The 19,196-nt window shown below is 36.5% G+C and overlaps 1 protein-coding gene across 2 annotated transcripts; it reads left to right on the top strand.

The window, feature by feature from the left end:
• The first annotated feature begins 1,154 nt into the window (after positions 1–1,154).
• PLA2G15 (phospholipase A2 group XV) lies at positions 1,155–15,015 on the top strand. 2 transcript variants are annotated; one of them, XM_010717820.3, is made up of 6 exons: positions 1,155–1,295; positions 2,004–2,160; positions 4,717–4,835; positions 6,356–6,454; positions 7,807–8,031; positions 11,086–15,015. In XM_010717820.3, the coding sequence occupies exons 1-6, from the start codon at positions 1,241–1,243 to the stop codon at positions 11,595–11,597; spliced, it is 1,167 nt and encodes a 388-aa protein (XP_010716122.1). In that variant the 5' UTR covers positions 1,155–1,240; the 3' UTR covers positions 11,598–15,015. The 2 variants fall into 2 exon arrangements, with proteins under 2 accessions (XP_010716122.1, XP_031411297.1); XM_031555437.1 differs by having other exon boundaries at positions 1,158–2,160.
• Positions 15,016–19,196: the final 4,181 nt, after the last annotated feature.

The raw sequence follows: 19,196 nt of genomic DNA, 5'->3' as shown, positions 1-19,196 counted from the left end.
TGAAGCTTGAGGAGAAAATACGTTAACCAAGTTAAACTTGCAGTTAATCTAAAATCACCCCTGTAAGTCCAAGGGAGACTCTATACAGTTTCCTGCTTTCAATGTTCTTGTTTATAAATGTATATTTGTAATAATCTTCAGGGTTGGGAGCCTTCCTACTCCAAGCAGGTGTGCTTACAATTATTTAAGTGTTGTATTGAAACTTCATGTTCTTAAAACTCTAACATTACGGGTGCTTATCTAAACTTTTGAAATGTCTTTGCTGAACGAATTTGATTTTTACTGAAATGAGTATGAAATGAAATGAGTTCCAAGGTAAAACAAACAATCACCTGTATACCTCAATTGCATTGGAACTGAACACAAAATCAACCTGTTCTGTCCTTGGCAAGTCTGCTGCTGAAGCTGGTCAGCCATGAATGACTGATATAAATAGAATTACATTCCGTTCTTCCTGTAATTGAGAGTGCTGATACAGCAGCCAGAACAGGCACAAGATTGTGGAACAAGCTATTGACTTATAGTTCTATAAGCAGTAACTAAACAGCTTTTTCTGAGGTTACAAGACTGAACTTCAGTAAACTTCTTCTAGAGTGTGATGCAATGCTATAATCTCCCTTATTGTGCTTTCCAGTATATCAGTGTCCTTGAAATATGACCTAAAATAAACTGTGGTCAGCTACTGTAGCTTTTAACATTTCACTTAAGACTACAGAAATAAAAACACTAAAAACCTAATGAGAAAGTGGGGTAGGCAGTGAAGAAGTCCTGAGGTATATCTTCTGTGATGGGGAACAGCCTAGGAGGCTGATGTGGGAAGAGTCTGACTGTCACTCTCTGTTTAGCCCCAAGTTCTGTTCTTTTTCTGTTCTGCAATAAATACTTCTCTGAAACCGTATCTGGCTTTTCAGCTAAATCAGCTGTTCCACTGAAAGGTAGCATCTTTCTTAAAGCTCTTGGTTTAAGGGGTATAGAAGACTTAAATCACTTTGATTCAACTTAGCAAAGCGAGGGAAAAAAGCAATTGTATGGATGGGCCTGCATCTAAAAGCTTCAACAGCATGCAGTTGTGCACATGCAAAAAAAAAAAGTGGGGGTGGGGAGGAGGAGCACCTTATAAGGTAGGGGAAGAGATCTGGGAGGGTGAAAACACTACAGTGCCCATCTCCTAATTCTTCCTACCACATAAACTTCTCAGTTACTGAAGCATCTTTGCCCTCCTGGTTCTTGAGGATGAGAAATGCTCCTAAAACTTCCTCATAAGTTTAGTCTGGATTTGGAAATAAGAATTTCAGGTCTGTATTTTCTGCTTAAAATAAGGGACGATAAAACTTAAAGGAACCTAGCATTTATCATATGCTAAATTAAAAACAATACGCTTGAGAGAAGGTGCAAATATAAGACCTTTCCTTCCAAGTACTCTTTCATCAATAATGCATTAAAAATATACAATATACACTGCTGCATCCAAACTTGAATGTAAGTGATAAATGTTGTATTTGGATTAGTATGCTAGCCAACAAAATTTTGTGTAATCGAAGTGTAATAAGAGGTGATAACTTCATGTAACTTTTTGTATCTACTTTGCTTTCGCTCTTGTGTCAAATTAATAGTTTGTAGGCATCTCTTGAAGTACAGAACAACAATCAGTTTTAGTACCCAGAAGAAAAAATATTTCAGAAATACTTTGTTTTAAAACATAGATAATTCTGGTAACAGCTGAGATGTTTTTCATGTCTATGTCTTAACCTGACCTGATCTTACACTATCTGTTCTTTGAAGCTGGGAACTATTGATCCAGGGTTATTTTACATAGGGGTTCCCCAGGTCATGCTTCTGAAAACTGAAATATCTTCAGTGGAAAATAAGAATGCAATACTTCCTTAGGTAGTTTTGTAACTGGATAAAAATATTATCTCTGAGCACTGCAATGCTGCATATGAGGACTGCAGTGATGCAATTTGTTACACTCTTACATTTTAGTGTCTTTCCATATTTTTCAGTTCCAGGGGACTTAGGTAATCAGTTGGAAGCAAAATTAGATAAACCATCAGTAGTGCACTATCTCTGCTCTAAGAAGACTGACAGTTACTTTACACTGTGGCTGAACTTAGAATTGCTCCTACCTGTCATCATTGACTGCTGGATTGACAATATCAGGTAAGACTGCAACTGTTGCTTTCTGCAGTTTTCTTCTTCCCTTAGACTGACATAGATAGTACACAGCTTCCACCTTAAAATTTCATATTCGAGATCAGTGAGAAGGACTAGAGAGTTCTGCTGGGTAGACTGAACTGGAGGATGTGGCTTTTGCAACTGTGGTAGCTTGCCATCAGTGATGAAAATCAGATTCTTAGTTTCCTCCACCTCCCTCTGCTATCAGTTACCAGGTGTTGGTTTGGGCACTTAGCAGACTTCCGTAGGCTTATCTAAAAAGCAGAACATTTTCTGCTGCTTTGAGTTACTTAAGTTTTAATGAGGTAAGTGGGAAGGAGGTACAGTGGGTAGCTCAGAGGAGAGACTGGAGGAATGAGAACTTGTACTTCCCTTGGCAGTCATTAGAAAGTAATTTCCATAGGCAGCTGAGATGTGTGGAATCCTTTAGGTGCAGGTTAGAAATCTTTCCTTAATTATTTTGTTATACAAATTGTCTGAGTAAAAGCTTCTGGACTATTTTATTGTAGAAATTGTAAATGTATTTAAAGACAACAAGAAATGTTTAGCCTGTGCAATTGAAAAACACTGCACCAGCATATTGTTCTTTTATTTGAATGTATTGAGCTTGATGGCAGTTTAATTTTAACATTTTAATTATGTGGTTATGGATTTGACAAACTCATAGCACACAAAAGGCACTGACGTGAGACTTAAGTCTTAAATCCCTTTGTTTTTTTTGGGGTGATAATGAAAATAACAGTATCAAATCACAACTATCAATTGAAAAACTCTTTTAATAATGAAATTAAATTGCTATAACTGTCTGTAGTATGGAAAGATAGTGTAGCAGTGCCTCCTGAAAAACAGTGTTTTGCTCCTTGTGGTCAACCAAAATCCCCTGCAACTCTCTTTTCTGGTTTATGGACAACCATATTGAGCATTCAAGGAAAGCAGAATGCGAAAAACAGAAATACTTCCAAGAGTAGTGCATGAACACATTCAAGAATGCAGCAACATGAATGTTTCAACAAAGTTGGAAACTCAGGAGTCAAAGCATGTTTCTGCCTGTGGTTAGAACTGATAAATATGAGTACTTGCTGGAGATCCCAGGCTGCATGCACTGAAGTACTAACTATGACATGAAAGGATGCATTTCTTTTATAAAGACATACAGCACAAATTGATCTAGAGGCTGCTTTTCCCCCTTAGTTTGTGTGTTTTGACATGTGTGCAAGTAATATTTTTGCAATAAGCAATTGTTTTCTGGAATGGAAGGAAGGTAGTTTTACCACTAGAAACCTCTAAAAATAATCTCATGTTTCTCATTTTCCAATTTCAACTTTGTGAGGCTTCAAAGTAACTTTTGATCCTAGCTTTTCCTGAGTAATGCTATGTCTTGAGCAAATCTCTGCCTGTAGCTTTCTGAGTAACATAAACATATGGACCCAAATATATTTTGTAATATAAATAGAATGCCAAAGGGATGTCATTTGGTTTCTTGGCTGAAAATATTTTAGATTTTCCATGTTCCTTCTGTTAAAGGTAACATCTTGTAGCTTTCACAACTAGCTTTCATCACATGACTATGCATACAGGAAACTGATTCTATGTTGGTAATTAGTAGCAGCTTAGTGCTTTCTGTTGAAAGAATGAACAGATTGATCAAATAAAATAACCAAGGGCAGGGAGGAGGAAGATGGGGAAAGAATGGTAATTTAAAGATCTTCAAATTTGTGGGCTTCTGTAAAATAGATCTTAAGTTTTAAATTCCATTTCTCACAGCCTGCAGTTTGTGGGGAGGAAGGGTATGTAATAATACCTCTGCTTTACTCTGTGTGTGTGTGTGTGTGTGTGTGTGCGCGTGTGTGATGATTTGAGTATCAATTCAGATTGTAAGACCTCCATGTAGGGGTAAAAGCCAGTGCTCAGGAACTGCAGTTGCACTGATAAGGCATTAAAGCAACCAAAGTGCCCCAGACCTTCCATGTTCTTCCTATTTCAAGAGGATTTTTAAAATTCCTACAGCACACTCCATACCTCTGCTTCCTGAGGTAGTAGTTGTACTAATCAAGAAATTTCAAGGGCTTCCTTAGTACTTCATGGGATCAGTTTAAACATACGTGTCTATTTAAACATAAATGAATTATTTTTAAGTAGGGGACTTTATCTACTACCTGACTCTTTAGAGGTATGTTTTCTACTGCCTCACCTCCGTTTTTACACTCTTAACAACCTTCTCCATCCTGTGGCTTGATGCATAGTGAAATAGTGTAGAACTACACTAGTAGGTAGTTTGTACTGTTCTAAAACTGAAGTCCAGCCATAATACTATATGCCCTGTTTTACAAGGAAGATAATTCTTCAGCGTGCAAGGCATAAAAACTTAAAATTAAAATAGTTGTTTGTGTAACTGCTTAGCCATTAGAGTACTCTGTTTTCTTTTACTTCTTGGTAGTAGCACTTCAAGTTTTGTTTCTGCACTCAGAATGTAAGGCCAAACACAGCTAAAAGCTGTCATGTGGTAATATGATGTTTCATGGTTTGTCTCTTCTCCTCTAGGCTGGTATATAACAGAACAAGCAAAGTAACAGAACCACCAGATGGAGTGGATATCAGAGTCCCAGGTTTTGGGCAGACATTTTCCTTGGAATTCCTTGATCCGAGTAAAAGGAGCGTTGGTATGTAGAAGCTGTATCTGAAATCTTTGTTACTTTAGGATTTTATGGTATGTCTTTTAATTTGAAATCACGTTTCTGTAGCTTAATTTGCATAATTGCATAATTTTGTTTGTAAGTAGCAATAGTTTTTTTTGTAGAAGAGTAGCATGTGGCTCACTTTGCTTTTCATTTGCTTTCTTTATTGGATGTCATTTTGTCTCTTAGTCTGATGAATTGAGACAGGAAAACTGCTCAGTCTTGTGTGAGGTTGAAGGCCTCTGGATGAAACTTGAAAGGCATCTTGAAGATGCTCTAGAAAATGAATAAAAAATCCTGTGACTTAAGCTTGACAAGCAAAATACCAAATACTAACACTGTTTCTGCTTAGTTTTGAGCAGTGTTATTTGGTGTCAAGTATGAGTTGAAGGATTTGGGTAAAAATAGGATCCTAGAGTGGCTTGACTTGGAAAGGACCTTAAGGAAAATCTAGTTCCAACTGCTCATCTCTTGTTGGTGTCAGAATATTTACATAGTTAAATTTGTGCTGAAAAATATTTCTGCATTATTTTGTTTGTAGGCTTTTTAGTGTTGCTTTTGCAGAAGTCATATTTCAGAAAATGCTGGTGACCTTGCCAGGAATTGTTAGCTGTGGTTGATGTAATTTAATAGCCAGCTATGTGCTGAGCTTCACTATAGAATGGGCCCTCTTGCACTGCATATATTTCTTTTCTTTAGAAGCAGCTTTTAAAAGGGCACTACTGTGTTTTGTGACCTGCACTTGATAATCCTTGTAAACAGAGTCATATTTAAAACTTGCTTCTATTTGTGTCAGGAACTACATAAACAATCAAGACTAACAAATGAGGCATTGTTCAAAATGTTAAAATGGCTGTGATAACAAACAAGATGTTTTGATGCTTCACTTCTTACGCTGTTACTAGATGCATTTTAATTCTGGTAATACTTGCATCCTATGTTTCAAAACATGTAATATGTAACATCTTAACAGATTCTTGCAGCCAGTCTGCAAGTGTTTCCCTTCTTTGCTACAGAAGCCTCCCATCTCAGTCCATCCAAACTGATGGCTAGAAAAAGGATTTTGAGTGGTTCCAGAATTTTGCCCTTCAATATACTTTGAGCTTTTGTTGTTCAATTCATTTGAATGTTGGCAAAATCAGGGATGATCTTTACAAATATATTATGTACCATAAATGAAATTCATCTGCAATCAATGAAAGCTATGACTCTATGGTAGTTATTTTAAACAGTTCAGTAGTCAGACATAGAAGGGGTATGTTTTTTTTTCCTCAGTAAAAATTGACAAGTTTTGTTGTGGATTAATAAGTCAGCCAGTTAAGAAGCTTTAATAGTTTTGGTAGACAGCATAACTCATTTTGCTTAATATGCAGGATCCTAGATTGTCAGATTCATAAGATCAGGACTTCAATATCTGTGTATATGGAATCAGATGTAATGCATCCAGGCCTCCTTTCGTAACACTAATATTTCACTGTTATGTTTCTTTTATCTGATGTCTCCAGGCAGTTACTTCTACATGCTGGTGCAGAGTTTAGTAGACTGGGGCTACAAACGTGATGAAGATGTAAGAGGAGCACCTTATGACTGGCGAAAGGCACCAAGTAAATAATGTCTTAATTGAACAAAACTTTCTTGACACTTCCAGTAAGCAGATAGTTTTGGGTCTCTTCCCCCATCCCAGCTATACAATTTTATTAAAACATCAATTTTTAGTTAGCTCTTGAGGACTGGGTATCCCTAGACCCACATAAAAGCTCTGTGGTATGATTTTTTTTTTTGCTTTAAACAATTTGCTACTTAAGATTTGCCTAAAAAACCCAAACCAGTAAAACCTATAAAATTCTGTAAGAACACCCTCCACATACCTACTGTGCATCAGTAGCACAATCTCTAACCGTAGCATGTACCAGTTCCGCAGATAGAACTTCAGTGAGACCATAATTTTCCTGGTTCTAATGTTGCACCAGATCTAACAATTGCTGTGATTACATCCTGAGGAATAAATTATTTTGTCCTCAAAAGTGAGGAACACTTTCTACATTTTTCTAAACCTATCTTTATACAAGTATTAGAACCCTGTATTCTTCATCTCATTCTATTCCACAGGAGCACAAGTGATTTGTAGACTCTTCATACAGTTCGTGAGCTTGTACTAAAGAAATAATGTATCTATTACTAATGACAATATTCTAGTATCAAGTTTGCCCTGGCCCACAGAAATGAAGCATGTAGTCTTGGCATCCAGGAACACTGCTTGAAGAAAATCAATAATGCTGACTTTTGCTATTGATGTGACTACTTCAAAGTTATATTGCAGTTGTTACACTGAATTGGTATCTTATTACAGGACTACAGAAATGCATTTTATTGATTTTTTTTTTCTTTATTCTTTACTTTTAAAGCTCATTTAATTATATGTAATAGAGATGATGTATATTGTGCCAGCAGGAATCTGCTGGAATTCTCCCTTAGAGTTAACCTTGCCTATAGAAATTGTCTAACATAAGCTGGTAACTGGTTTATGTACTCTTTATAATATCTAATAAGTTTTATTTCTGTTTTCCTTCAACTCAGAAGTCTTTCTGGACTTGTCAACTTCCTATCTTTTTTTAGGCAAAAAAAAAAAAGCAGATCCTAAAGCATATGGATGGGTTTTTGTGGGAGAATATTAGCATTCTATCTGCATGGGATATTTCTGAGAAAAACTTGGACTTAAATTTATTTTTAAAGGTGGGAGAAATTGGAGTATCTTTTTCAAATATACTTGTTTCAGAGACGTAGGAAACAAATGAGATTTTAAAGACTCACCCTTTCATAAACTAATGATGTAAAGAAGCATCGGTTTTTGTTTTTTTTTTTTGAATCTTCAGAATATAACCTTGTAAAGAATTGTGTTGAAGGACAACACTGACCATTAGTGATTATAACCATGTAATGTGTATTTCTCATTTAGATGAGAATGGAGATTATTTTGTGGCCCTTCGCAAGATGATAGAGTTAATGTATGAGCAGTATGGAAGTCCTGTTGTCTTAATTGCCCACAGCATGGGTAATATGTATACCCTGTACTTCCTCAATCATCAGACTCAGGAATGGAAAGACAAATACATAAAAGACTACGTGTCATTAGGTGCTCCATGGGGAGGAGTGGCCAAAACTCTCCGTGTGCTGGCTTCAGGTAGGTAATGTGAGGGTTTGCAATATATTTTCTTAATAGTGCAAGATACTAAATATGGATGATACTAGAAGTGGAGGATGAAAGTTGAAGGTAATATGAAGTTAAAAATAGTATTCTTTAAGTGATCGTGCCTTAAGCTTTCAAGTCCCTTAACCTGACTGTCTGTCTTGGACAAGAATGGAATTGGACAAAGCCTTAACATCCTCTAATGATGAGCTGTGTGCTTCCTCTTGATCTCTCCTAACTTCTTTACAGCAGATGACACAAGCTGCTGTTTGGCCTGGTGCCTTCTATTTCTGTCACTTCTGCCTTCAGCATGATTGTTCTCTGTTCAGTATTGCTTAGCCAACACAAACAGCAGATCATTCAATAGTTCCCTTTGATTAAATATCACACAGCTGCTGAACATAAAGGGAAACTTGTAGATGCAATGATGAAGTGGTGTGCTGCCCACAGCACAGATGCCTGCTGAAGTTCAAGGTTTGCAGAAAAAGGAAATGAATCTGAGATCTTACATTTAGAATGCTGGATATTCCTTTGACTTTAATAGGAAAAGTATGTTCTACCAAGCAACTCTAATAACAGAAACTTGCTTACCATGTAATGTAGATCATGCAATACCATATTTATTTCATGGCAAAACAGTATGTTTTGTGCTTTGGCATTTAAATTCTGTTGTCTAATTTCTGATTTGCTTTTGATTTATTAGCTTTGGTTATCAGCCTTCCCAAACAAAGCTGAAATCAGGTACTGGACTTCATCAAAATGCAGAGCACGTGGCAGTTGCCAGCCATGCATGGACAGATCAAAAGAATGCTTTGCTTAGCAAAGGAATTTGATTCTGAATAGCAGTGCACAACTCAGTTAACGCAAAACCCAAAAACTTAAACTGGGCATTTGTACAGACTTATCCATTATTAATTCAATTGCAGTGGCACTGTAAAAACTGGTTTACCTTTTCTGTAGCATACAGACTTGTCAGATAAAGCCTGTGGGAAATGGCAGGAAGTAAAACTCCAAAAGGCTACACAAAATTTCAGTCTGATTTCTTTTGGATTCATAGTTTATCCATTATGAGTTTCATCCAAGGTGGCTAGTTATGCAAATATGTAATGAATAGTTAGACTTAAGGTAAAATGTAATCTCTTAATCTGCTTGTCTGTGGTATTACTCCAGATTCTATCTTGCTGCAGATACCCTACTTTTTTTAGAACTTGTTTTTTTATGAAAACATGCAAATATGTTTGCTAACTTTGAGTGTGCACAGCTAGGTATTTATACAGCACAGTAATGTGAAACAAACTTAGAATGTTCTTCCTTTTTGCTGTGCTCTTGAATTTCATCTTTAGCCATTTGTCAGGATTATGCTTGTAATATCTCCATGTAGTCCTTCTAAAAATGGTAGTGAAGACTAAACTGTACTTCAGGTCTTCTTGCTGAACCAACAGTGCCACCTTATGGAGTTGAAAATACATACTTTGGTGCTATTTCAGGAACAGTGCTTTTGGTTTTGAGACTTTTTTGAGTTTTTCTAATATAGTTGATTTGTATTACTACCTGTTGCAACCTCCTGGACCTAATAATGAAATAATCTGATTCAATTTCAGCTGGTAAATGAATTGAAGAGCGTCAGCAATTGTGATTATGGAGAATAAGTCTGATCAGCCAGTCACTATGAAGAACTCTGTCAGTCTTAAGTAATTCCATAATCACTATATATGCTATGTATTAAATGGCTTTGTCTCTTATGGAGAAAGACAAGAGGAATAGTTACAACATGAAGGAACTTGGATATAAATTATAACTTATTCACTAACTGCCAAGGAAAATATACAGTCTTCATATCTACAGAATATCTTGTTCTTCATTTTTTTGGTCAAACAGTTGTGTTAAGTCTAAACTGTCTAATTGTTCAACTTTGTTCGAGGTATATGGTAATAGACATTTATTGTTCATAAAGTTTAGCTCTCTAAATTTAGATTTAAAAAGTCTTAAAGCTTGACCAGGTGAAAACTTTTCTCAAACATAGTAGTTACTAACAGGGCTTTGAAGAACTGTTGTTTTCCAAGTGAAGATAAAGTTCAGATTACCAGAGTTACTAGAAAACAGTAGTGCTACAGTATTACAGAAAACCTATATTCTGAGAAATACAAGTGTTTCAGCAGTCTTGAAATGCTGACTGGAATGGAAGATGCTGGTATCAGTGGTACCCCTTGGTCTCTCACAGATGCTAAGTAGTATCAACTCATTGACTCCATGCTAGGCAAGGAGACTGAACTAGTTGTAGAACACAGAATTATTACACAATAGTAGAAAGCACAGACAATAATTACTGCTTTAAATACTGCAAGAATCTCCTGTTTTCCTTCATCTGTAGACATGTCTTGGTAGATCTCTTTACAGAGGGAGTACGTGTTAAAATGCTTTGCACCAAGTGATAGAAAAAAAATTACTGTATGGTTAATAGCTATTCTGAATGAAAAAAAATTACTGTATGGTTAATAGCTATTCTGAATGAAAAAAATTACTGTATGGTTAATAGCTATTCTGAATGAAATACTACTCTGCTTGTTTTGAATGTGCAAACTTAGAAATGTTCAGCCTACAAGATCTCTTCAAGAGTTATTACATGTCTAAGAATAGTAATATTTCTTTTCTTTCAGTGAAACCATGGTCTAGGTACAGAATTGTTATAAAACATACTTCTAGAATAACATTTAAAATAAAACTTGCAAATGATGGAATTCCTAAGAAATGCTGATTTCTTACTTGACCAGGAAGTATTTTGTCCTTTCTAGATGGGTCTATAAGAATGGAAGCAATACTCTTAGTTTGTCGTCAGGCATTCATCCATTAAGTTTTACGTAAATTTGTAAGTTTACTTCTTTGCAGAAGATGATCACTAAGGTGGTCATAAAAGAGGAACTTCTCAAACTTCCACTGTAAGCAAAAAGAATAATTACTCATGTTGTCACTGGGTGGTACTAATTGCTGCTGGTCACAAGATCCATGCATTGTTTTGTGTATAATAAAAATTCTTCTTTTTTTTTTAAGGTGACAACAACAGAATACCAGTCATCAGTTCACTCAAAATTCGAGACCAGCAGAGATCAGCTGTTTCCACAAATTGGATGCTCCCCTACAACTACACATGGCCTCCAGATAAGGTCTTTGTAAGCACACCTACAGCAAACTACACCTTACGAGACTACAGAAAATTCTACAGGGACATTGACTTTGAAGATGGCTGGCTCATGAGACAAGACACTGAACCCTTGGTCTACCAGATGATACCACCTGGTGTACGCATACACTGTCTTTATGGTACTGGTGTGGAAACACCTGATTCCTTCCATTATGAGAGCTTTCCTGACAAAGAGCCCAAGATTATTTACAGTGATGGGGATGGTACAGTGAACTTACAGAGTGCCTTGCAGTGTCAAAAATGGGTGGACATGCAGAAACAGGAAGTGGTGGTATTTGAGCTTTCAGGAAATGAACACATTCAAATGCTATCCAATGATACTACTATTTCATATGTGAAAAAGCTGCTTTTTAATTTGTGATATGTTGTTGACAGTTGTTTTCTTCACCTGTGATGCCTTCCCTTAAATATGGGAGAATGCCTTTTGATCTGTTGATACTTAGATATTTGAATTATTTATTTTGTTTTTTTTTTTAAACTATGTTCAAGGATTTGGTTGGTGTCCTAAATAGTTGTTTGTCTCTGATTTGTGTTCATGAAGTTTCATAGTATTTTCATACTGGGGAAACTTGGTCAAATATGCGTTTTGTTGCCTCCAGTGTTGTCCAGTATTCATACAGACTTTCATTTGGAGACTGTGCAGCCCCATGCATGTCCTTTATAATTTTCTTTTGATCTTTGAAGGGTTTGGAGTGGGAGGGCTGGGAAGCATTACAATATCACTCCCATAAAACAAGGGAAGGATATTAACAATTTGGGAAGTCCATACACATTCTTCCCAAAGGGTCTTGTGTATTCTGATCCCACAGCCCATTAACTTAATTTGTAAATGTATGTATCTACTAGGTAAAATGGATGTGAGGTCTGTCTGGTACTGTACTATCTTTTTGTCATATCCACCCTTGCTTTTGTTATGGTTTTTAGGGGGGGACAATGATGTCTGAATTATTTTAAGCTTATTTTAGGTACCTTATATAACTTAAAAAAAAAAAAAAAAAAAAGCAAAAAAGGCTTGCTTGTTGACATTGAAAGCCTGATGACTTAATCTGGAGCCTAAGGGATTTTCACACTGTTTTATTTTCCATGAGGGGAAGAAGCTGAACTGTGGTTAATGCTTTGCTGTGTGGAGTAGCATATAAATTAAAGCTAATAGAATTGAATACTGGCAAACAATGCATACAGTGCAGGATTGCAATTCTGGGTGAAAAATGATCATCTGTAGTAGAAATGGATGGTGAGTATTCATGAAAAATGAAGTGACCTTCCTGAACTGGGGCAGGGAGTGGAAACCAGTGTAATTCAGTATGAAATATAAACCTCATTCTCAGTCAAATAATTAACCTCTAGTTCAATTACTGGCCAAGTAGTGATTGCATTTTCAGGAAGTTGGGATACACTGTTCCTTAAATGTGTAGATAATCGAATGTGTAACTGTTAAATTCCTACAGTACTGTTTTCAGTGTTTAGAAAAACACTTTTCAGCTTTGGACTCCACAGAACTTATAGCCTAAGGGCCATGGCATGTACAACTGTGGGAGAAATAATTTCACTGAAAGATTCTCTTTTGCTTGCTTCAAAACTAGTCATACAGTTAGATTGCACCTTTTCAGAAAAGAACTTTCAATGCTTTCAAAATGCTAGGTCCTCCAGGAAAAATGGCTTAATTCCAGAAATACTGAGAATTCATTACTTAAGGAACTGATGTTCTCTGAAAGGTAAAACTATAACTATTTTGGTAAAATCCTTGCTGCCATCACATGTAAGACTAAGGTACTTTTAAATGACAGGTTTGAACTCCTATTGTAAATTGCAAATACTTTTGGCACAGGAAGTAGCCTTAAAGCTTTAAATTGTAATTCAGACATCATTTGTAAATCTAAAAAAAAAAAAAAATTCAAGCTGGAGTCCTAGATAAGCTAAGTATCTTCCTAGGTTTGTAATTGCTTATTTAGCTTTGCTTTCTCCCTGCATCTTGTAACTGAGGATGAAGATGCATTTTCCTGATGTTTTAAAAAGGAATTGTTTGACATGTCATCAGTTGCCCAGTTCAGCACCTATATTGTCTACACTTTCCTAGAGAATAACTGTGCTGTCCCAAGCCACTTGTAACTGGTTACTGCTGAAATGAAGAGGGTTGCAGGGAAAGCACACAAGTCCTTTACTCAAGTGTTCTATGATGTGCAGGGCTGTTAGCTGTGTGTTCCAAGACTGCTCAAAGACAAAGCTCTTCCTGTGGTCTGACTCTATTTTTTTTTTTTTTTACTAAATTGCTACACTACTGGCTTGCAACAGAAAGAAATTACTGACAACAGCCTTTCAATAATCTTTCTTGCTGAAAGAGAATGCCTGTCAATAAGCACTCAAATGAGTAGAGCTGAAAGCTTAATTGGAGGCCACCAACATGGGCATAAAGGGCTGAAAGATGAGAAGAGCGTAAGCAAACAGTTATTAACCTGATCTGGAGAATGTTTCTGAGCTTCATTTAGATCCTTACCATTTTAGTCAGTCACATTCTCAGTCACAGACAATGAGTTTAGCATGAAGATCCAAAACAGGTCGTTCCAAAAGAGTCTTTTTAAAACTTTTAATATTTTTGGGGGGCACAGAAAGAAACATTCTTTTCTAATTTGGGGAATCTTGTGCTGATCAGATACCTACATCTTTTTACCTGAAGGCTCATGAACAATTAATCTATATTTATCCTTACCTGTCTATGAGGAGATAAGTCTGATAGTCTGTTTATTTAAACTTGTCTGTTATCCTGGTACAAAGAAAGTTTTTTTTTTTCAGGTCTCGGTTTTGTCTTTTATTGTTTGTTACTATAAAACTACATTGTCTGAGAATGTGTATATGTGTTAGTGCAAACCAGTGCTTCTGGTGAGAGTCTGACCTGATAATTCCACAGACTATAGTTTTGTTTTACATCCACAACTTGAGATTTTTTTCTACTAGACTATCTTCAACCTCTTCATTTTCAATTTCTTGCATACTAGGATGGAGCTCCCCTTGTAAAGCGAATACAGCAAGTAAGTTACATTATTCTGGTTGCTGAAACTGAACCACTCTGCCCTTTGAGAAGTGCTGACCAGGTAACTGAGGCATTCCTCTAAGAGGCAAGAGCATTTAGCATTACTTCACAGGCCTGCCAGAGCCATATGTGCTTAAGCATTATAGACTCTCGTAGGAAGTTAGTGTTCTGATGCCTTATATCTTTAAGCAAATAGGGACATGCGCCAATTACTCACAAGGAGTAACTTGGCTGCTCTGCCATGATGCACAGTTGACATCTTTAAATTTACTGATGTTTTTGTACTTAACACATGTGGATCATATCTCTCTTTTGAAAACTTTCACTTGGTTTTATTCTTCCAGAATGTTCTTGGACATTTGGACCAAATGTGTTTCACTTTGACTAAACATACAGAAAACGCTGAAGGGGCTTTTATCCTAATACTTCTGAAGAGGCTCAGTCACTATGTGATTCTGTTTAAAAATAGAAGGCTTCAATAACTAGCAATAATTGCAAAGGACTTGCAGACCAAAGGAAGGAATGTTTGGTATTAAGGTAGTTCTTGGAACACAGTGTGTTCAAGGCCCTCTTAAATTCAGGGAATGTTTGGCAAAGACTTTGCTGCTCTACATTTAACAGTATTTTGTATGAAACGTATATTCTGAGACCTAGCATTTTATATGCCCTTTTTGTGTATGGATGCGGTCAATAGATTTTTGAATATTTTACTGTCATACTTTGATAACATAATAAAGTTGATCTAACAGAACTTCCTATGTTGTAATTGGTGTCTTGCCCCTCAGATGCAATGTCAGCTTAGGAATCCCTGGGTAAGAAAACTGAGGAGTCTCATTTTCTCACACTTGTTTCTTAGTTCATTACTCAAATGAATCTAGTGTCTTTAGACGTTATTCCCTTCCCCTACACTACAAACTCTCCTGTTCATGAAACTATGAGGCTGAGATAATTCATTTTTTATTTTCTTTGCTGCTTGTTCTGTATGCAGAAAATATTCTCAGAATGCTCCATGCTTGTGTACAGGTAATCATTTTGAAGCTGGAGTATTTAATTCCTGATTCAACGTTCTTCAGGCAAAGTAAACTGCAATATGAGCTGAGGAAATCAAAGATTCATATACAATATTTTACTCAATTTACTCAAAATACTGCTGTTCAGATTACCTTAATTGTTTGCTAATGTTAAGGCTGCTTTGCTTTTGTACCTAAACAGAGTCTCCCAATACTACCATCCCTTCCTTTTTGTGGAACTGGTGACCACTAGTTCTGTGTGAAATGATCTGACAAGGCCCATTCATTTTAGGCTTTAGGGTTAATTTCCAAGCAGTTGAATTTCTTCTCCCAGGGCCAGCAGATGTGGAAGCAAGAAACAAACAGTGCTATCACACCAGTACTCCTAGAACTTTTGCAGGTTGTAGTTAGTGTTACCAGTTCAAGCCCATCTTACCACTTAAAGTACTGTTTGTACTTTGTGAGCACTTAAAGGTGTTTGAAGATGAGTGCTGCTCTCAGCTACGTGCTCAGAATGTGATCATTTGTTATTTTTAGAACACTGAGTACAGGAGTAAGTTTTTAAATTTAGTTTTTAACCCAAGAATACATGGCGTATTACAAGTACTTGTTTTATGCTTTGAGCAGATTCTGACCATCAGTTTTACTTTTCCTGCCATCTGTTCATCAAGGCTACACTAACTCAGTGTTTGCACTGTTCTTCAGAACACTAGTATATTCGAACATTCAAAAATCACGAATTCCTCAACTCTTCCAATTGTATGAAGTTATGAAGCTTGCTTGCAAAGACTGCATTTGCAGCAAAAGAAAATGGTATTCCCAGGGGGTAATGGCTTTTGAGCTCTTCGTTCATGTAAGGCTTTTGTTTTACTGTAAGGGCTTAGAATAGATTTTAGTTTGGGGGGAAGGAACTATCACTCAGTGATAGCATGATTGTGAGGCTATAACTGCTTCATCAGATTCCCATGGAAATTTTTAGAGAACACACTTCAATTCTGTGTGGAAATAACTGGGATTAGAATTCAGACATCAGCAACAGTATATAGAATTGCAGCATCTGGTGCTTGTGTTAAAATTGTATGCCAAGGATTCTTAATGCCATAAAAATCAGTGTTAATTTCTCTTTTGGGAATGAATAACAAGATTTCAAGTACGTTTCTGTTAAGGTGAACAGAATGCCGTTTTTAGTAAACTTTTGCTCTGGTGTTGTGGTTTAAGTATACCTCTAGAGGGAGCAGTATCTCCACAAATGTTTACTGGAGCATCCTGGCAAGCAGTGGTGAAGCTTGGTAGTGCTAGTGAAAGGGAAGGAGAAAATGTTCATTGTTGACAGAACCAAGGGAAGTTATCATCTGACCTTAATCTAATATATTTTACTGAGAAATACACAGTACTTTATATTTTAACTTCTGTTTCTCTATTCTCTATTAGAAAAAGATGATAGGGGAGTATGCATGAAGCTTTCCAAGTACTGGAAGGTGCAAGCAAGTCTGAAATGCTTCCTGTCCCTCAGAAATCTTTCCTACACTGAAACAAAACTTCAATTCCTGGGGAACTGAATTAAGAGCTTAGTTTCTTCTGAGATTAGCAGTTTCTTCTGACACTTGCCCTGCATGTAAGTCAGCTTCACTAGTAAAATACCATCACGGAAAAGAGTTGTTTACAGCCCTGCATTTGTTGCTTTTTAGAAGTCAATAGCATTTGAGATTTCTGCTACTCACTGATATAACAAGGCATTAATAGTAGCTGTAGTGTATATTTCAAATCTATAGTGTTTTTTACTTATTTTAAAGACTTGTGTTTGAGCATCTAGAACTGAGGAATGTACTATTCCAAAATGAATGTCATGTAATTTTCTAAATGTAGTTGGGAGCTGGAAGATGGGAGAATTCATGAATATGAATTGGTTAATGATTAACTTGGTTCAGATACACTGTGATTTTTCTTGCAGATCTTTTAATGCATTTTGGTTTACAGCTTTGCTGTGCAGATGGGCTGGTTTAAAGAACCTTAGAAGAGTTTGGACTTGACAGTATTTACTATACTATAATTTACTATAATATTTCACTAGTTTACTATACTTTGGGGCAGCTTCCTGGTAGATCTGTGGGTGAATTACTGTGAAATGAAATCATGAATCAGCCTGGGGAATATGTCATGAAACATAGAGAAGTTCAAATTTTCCAGTTATTCTGGACTCCTCCTGATTTACGCTTTTGTCTCTGCAAATTTAAGGGTGACGTGCATACATTTATGATGAATATTAAAAGCATGGTAGAGGGCAATAGTACAAAGTTTGGTAATGTTGAAGGGCTTACATGTTAATTTCACCTGAGAAATTCAGGGTCACACTGAAAAGTAGATTTGAAATTCACAAGATGTTTCCTATCCTTGAGCACTTGTCCATATGTAGATCTTGCTTTTAGAGGAACTTTAAGTAGTTAGGCTGGCATTGTTCTATCGAGATGTGAAAAGCAAGCCCCTTCAGGTTGATTCAAACTGAATGAAAGAAAGGCATGAATTTTGTCCACTCCCTTCTACACACTCATTAAATAACAAGTGTGTCATTTAACATGTGATTCACCAACAACAGAGCATACAGCTACACTACTGAATTTTTAAGATCTTGTCATTTGGGCATGTGCTTCCCTAACATATATTCCTTTCAAACAACTAGATGGAGTTGTATATATACTCAGCATACAGTACTGCAAAGTATAAAAGAGAGCATATATTAAAAAACAACCTAATAACACTGCTGGATCTGTTTTATTACTCTCCTGCTGAAAAACAGACAGATCTAAATACCTTAAGATTTTCACTTTATTTGTAGTCACTGACTCATACCTAACAGCATTTCTGGGAGGGCAGAACTGACAATGCAATTGACCATGGCAATACAGTTGACCAAACTGTAATTGACATATATAACTAAAAATGTCACTTCATGTGAGTAAAGTATCTGTAATCATCAAGCCAGAAGTCAAATTCAGCTGCATGAAAAGCCTACAGGCTAGGTATTTTCATCACTATTATTAAAACTGCTGTATCTGAGTTGGTCAAACAATGATTGTAGTATAGGTCTCAGCAGTCTAAACAAGCTGAGCCAAGAAGACTGTTATTCTATCTTAGCTGTGATAACACTCTTTATACCTATATAAAAAAACATAAGATAGAAGAAATCTCATTAAATACTTAAAATTAGCCCAGATGAGAAGACAATTTTTCTGCAAGTGACTTGGCAGCTTTTTTCTTTTCATGAACAGCATCAAGATATGGCAGGAGAGCCAATGCTATTTATTATGCACATTTCAACAAATAGCTGTCATCCTAGATAAGTAACAACAGTTCTTGTTTTAAAGCACATGATGCAACTAAACTGAGGTGGGTTTTTTTGTTTTTGTTGTTTGTTTCTTTTTTACAGCATCTCTGTGTACATGTGTATCCAAATCTGTCTCTGCATGTGCAGTGGAAATGCTAAGTCGTGGCCTGAAATAGTGGTTGAACACCTACCTGATGGGAAGGCAGGGCCAACCCAAGGCAGCTCAGGTGCAAGCAATGTACCTGAATGATCAGAAGGGATGGAGCCAGGATCCACCCCTTCCCAGACCTCATTTAAGGGCTGGCAGTGGAGCTGAGAGTATCTTGCTGAAGATCCCTGCATACTTGAGGGCCTTCTAAGGTAAGCAGCTTTTTTCCTTTGTTTTTGTGATCATGGCTGCTGTTTGGGCTTGTCCTCATTTGCTGCAGGCAAAGGCCTTGCCACACTGCCTTTATTGCTGTACTTTTCCATTACATTACAGCATTACAACATGATGTTTTGGAAAGGGTATTAATTTGTTGAGATGACAGCATTTTCTATACCTTACTGAGGCTTCTTTCTACAGAAAACTACAAGTTTTTTTGTTTTTTTTTTTTCCCC

The sequence above is a fragment of the Meleagris gallopavo genome, chromosome 13 (genome assembly GCF_000146605.3).
Source record: "Meleagris gallopavo isolate NT-WF06-2002-E0010 breed Aviagen turkey brand Nicholas breeding stock chromosome 13, Turkey_5.1, whole genome shotgun sequence".
In the NCBI taxonomy this organism is placed as follows: domain Eukaryota; kingdom Metazoa; phylum Chordata; class Aves; order Galliformes; family Phasianidae; genus Meleagris; species Meleagris gallopavo.
This window is presented reverse-complemented; position numbering and strand designations above follow the sequence as displayed.

Bases quoted from the DNA above. Each gene is read 5' to 3' on its own strand.
- PLA2G15 (XM_031555437.1), top strand. From the start codon at position 1,931: ATGCTGCATATGAGGACTGCAGTGATGCAATTTGTTACACTCTTACAT. The intron at 2,161-4,716 runs GTAAGACTGCAA...CTTCTCCTCTAG, and splicing joins TGCTGGATTGACAATATCAG to GCTGGTATATAACAGAACAA. The intron at 8,032-11,085 runs GTAGGTAATGTG...TTTTTTTTTAAG, and splicing joins TCTCCGTGTGCTGGCTTCAG to GTGACAACAACAGAATACCA.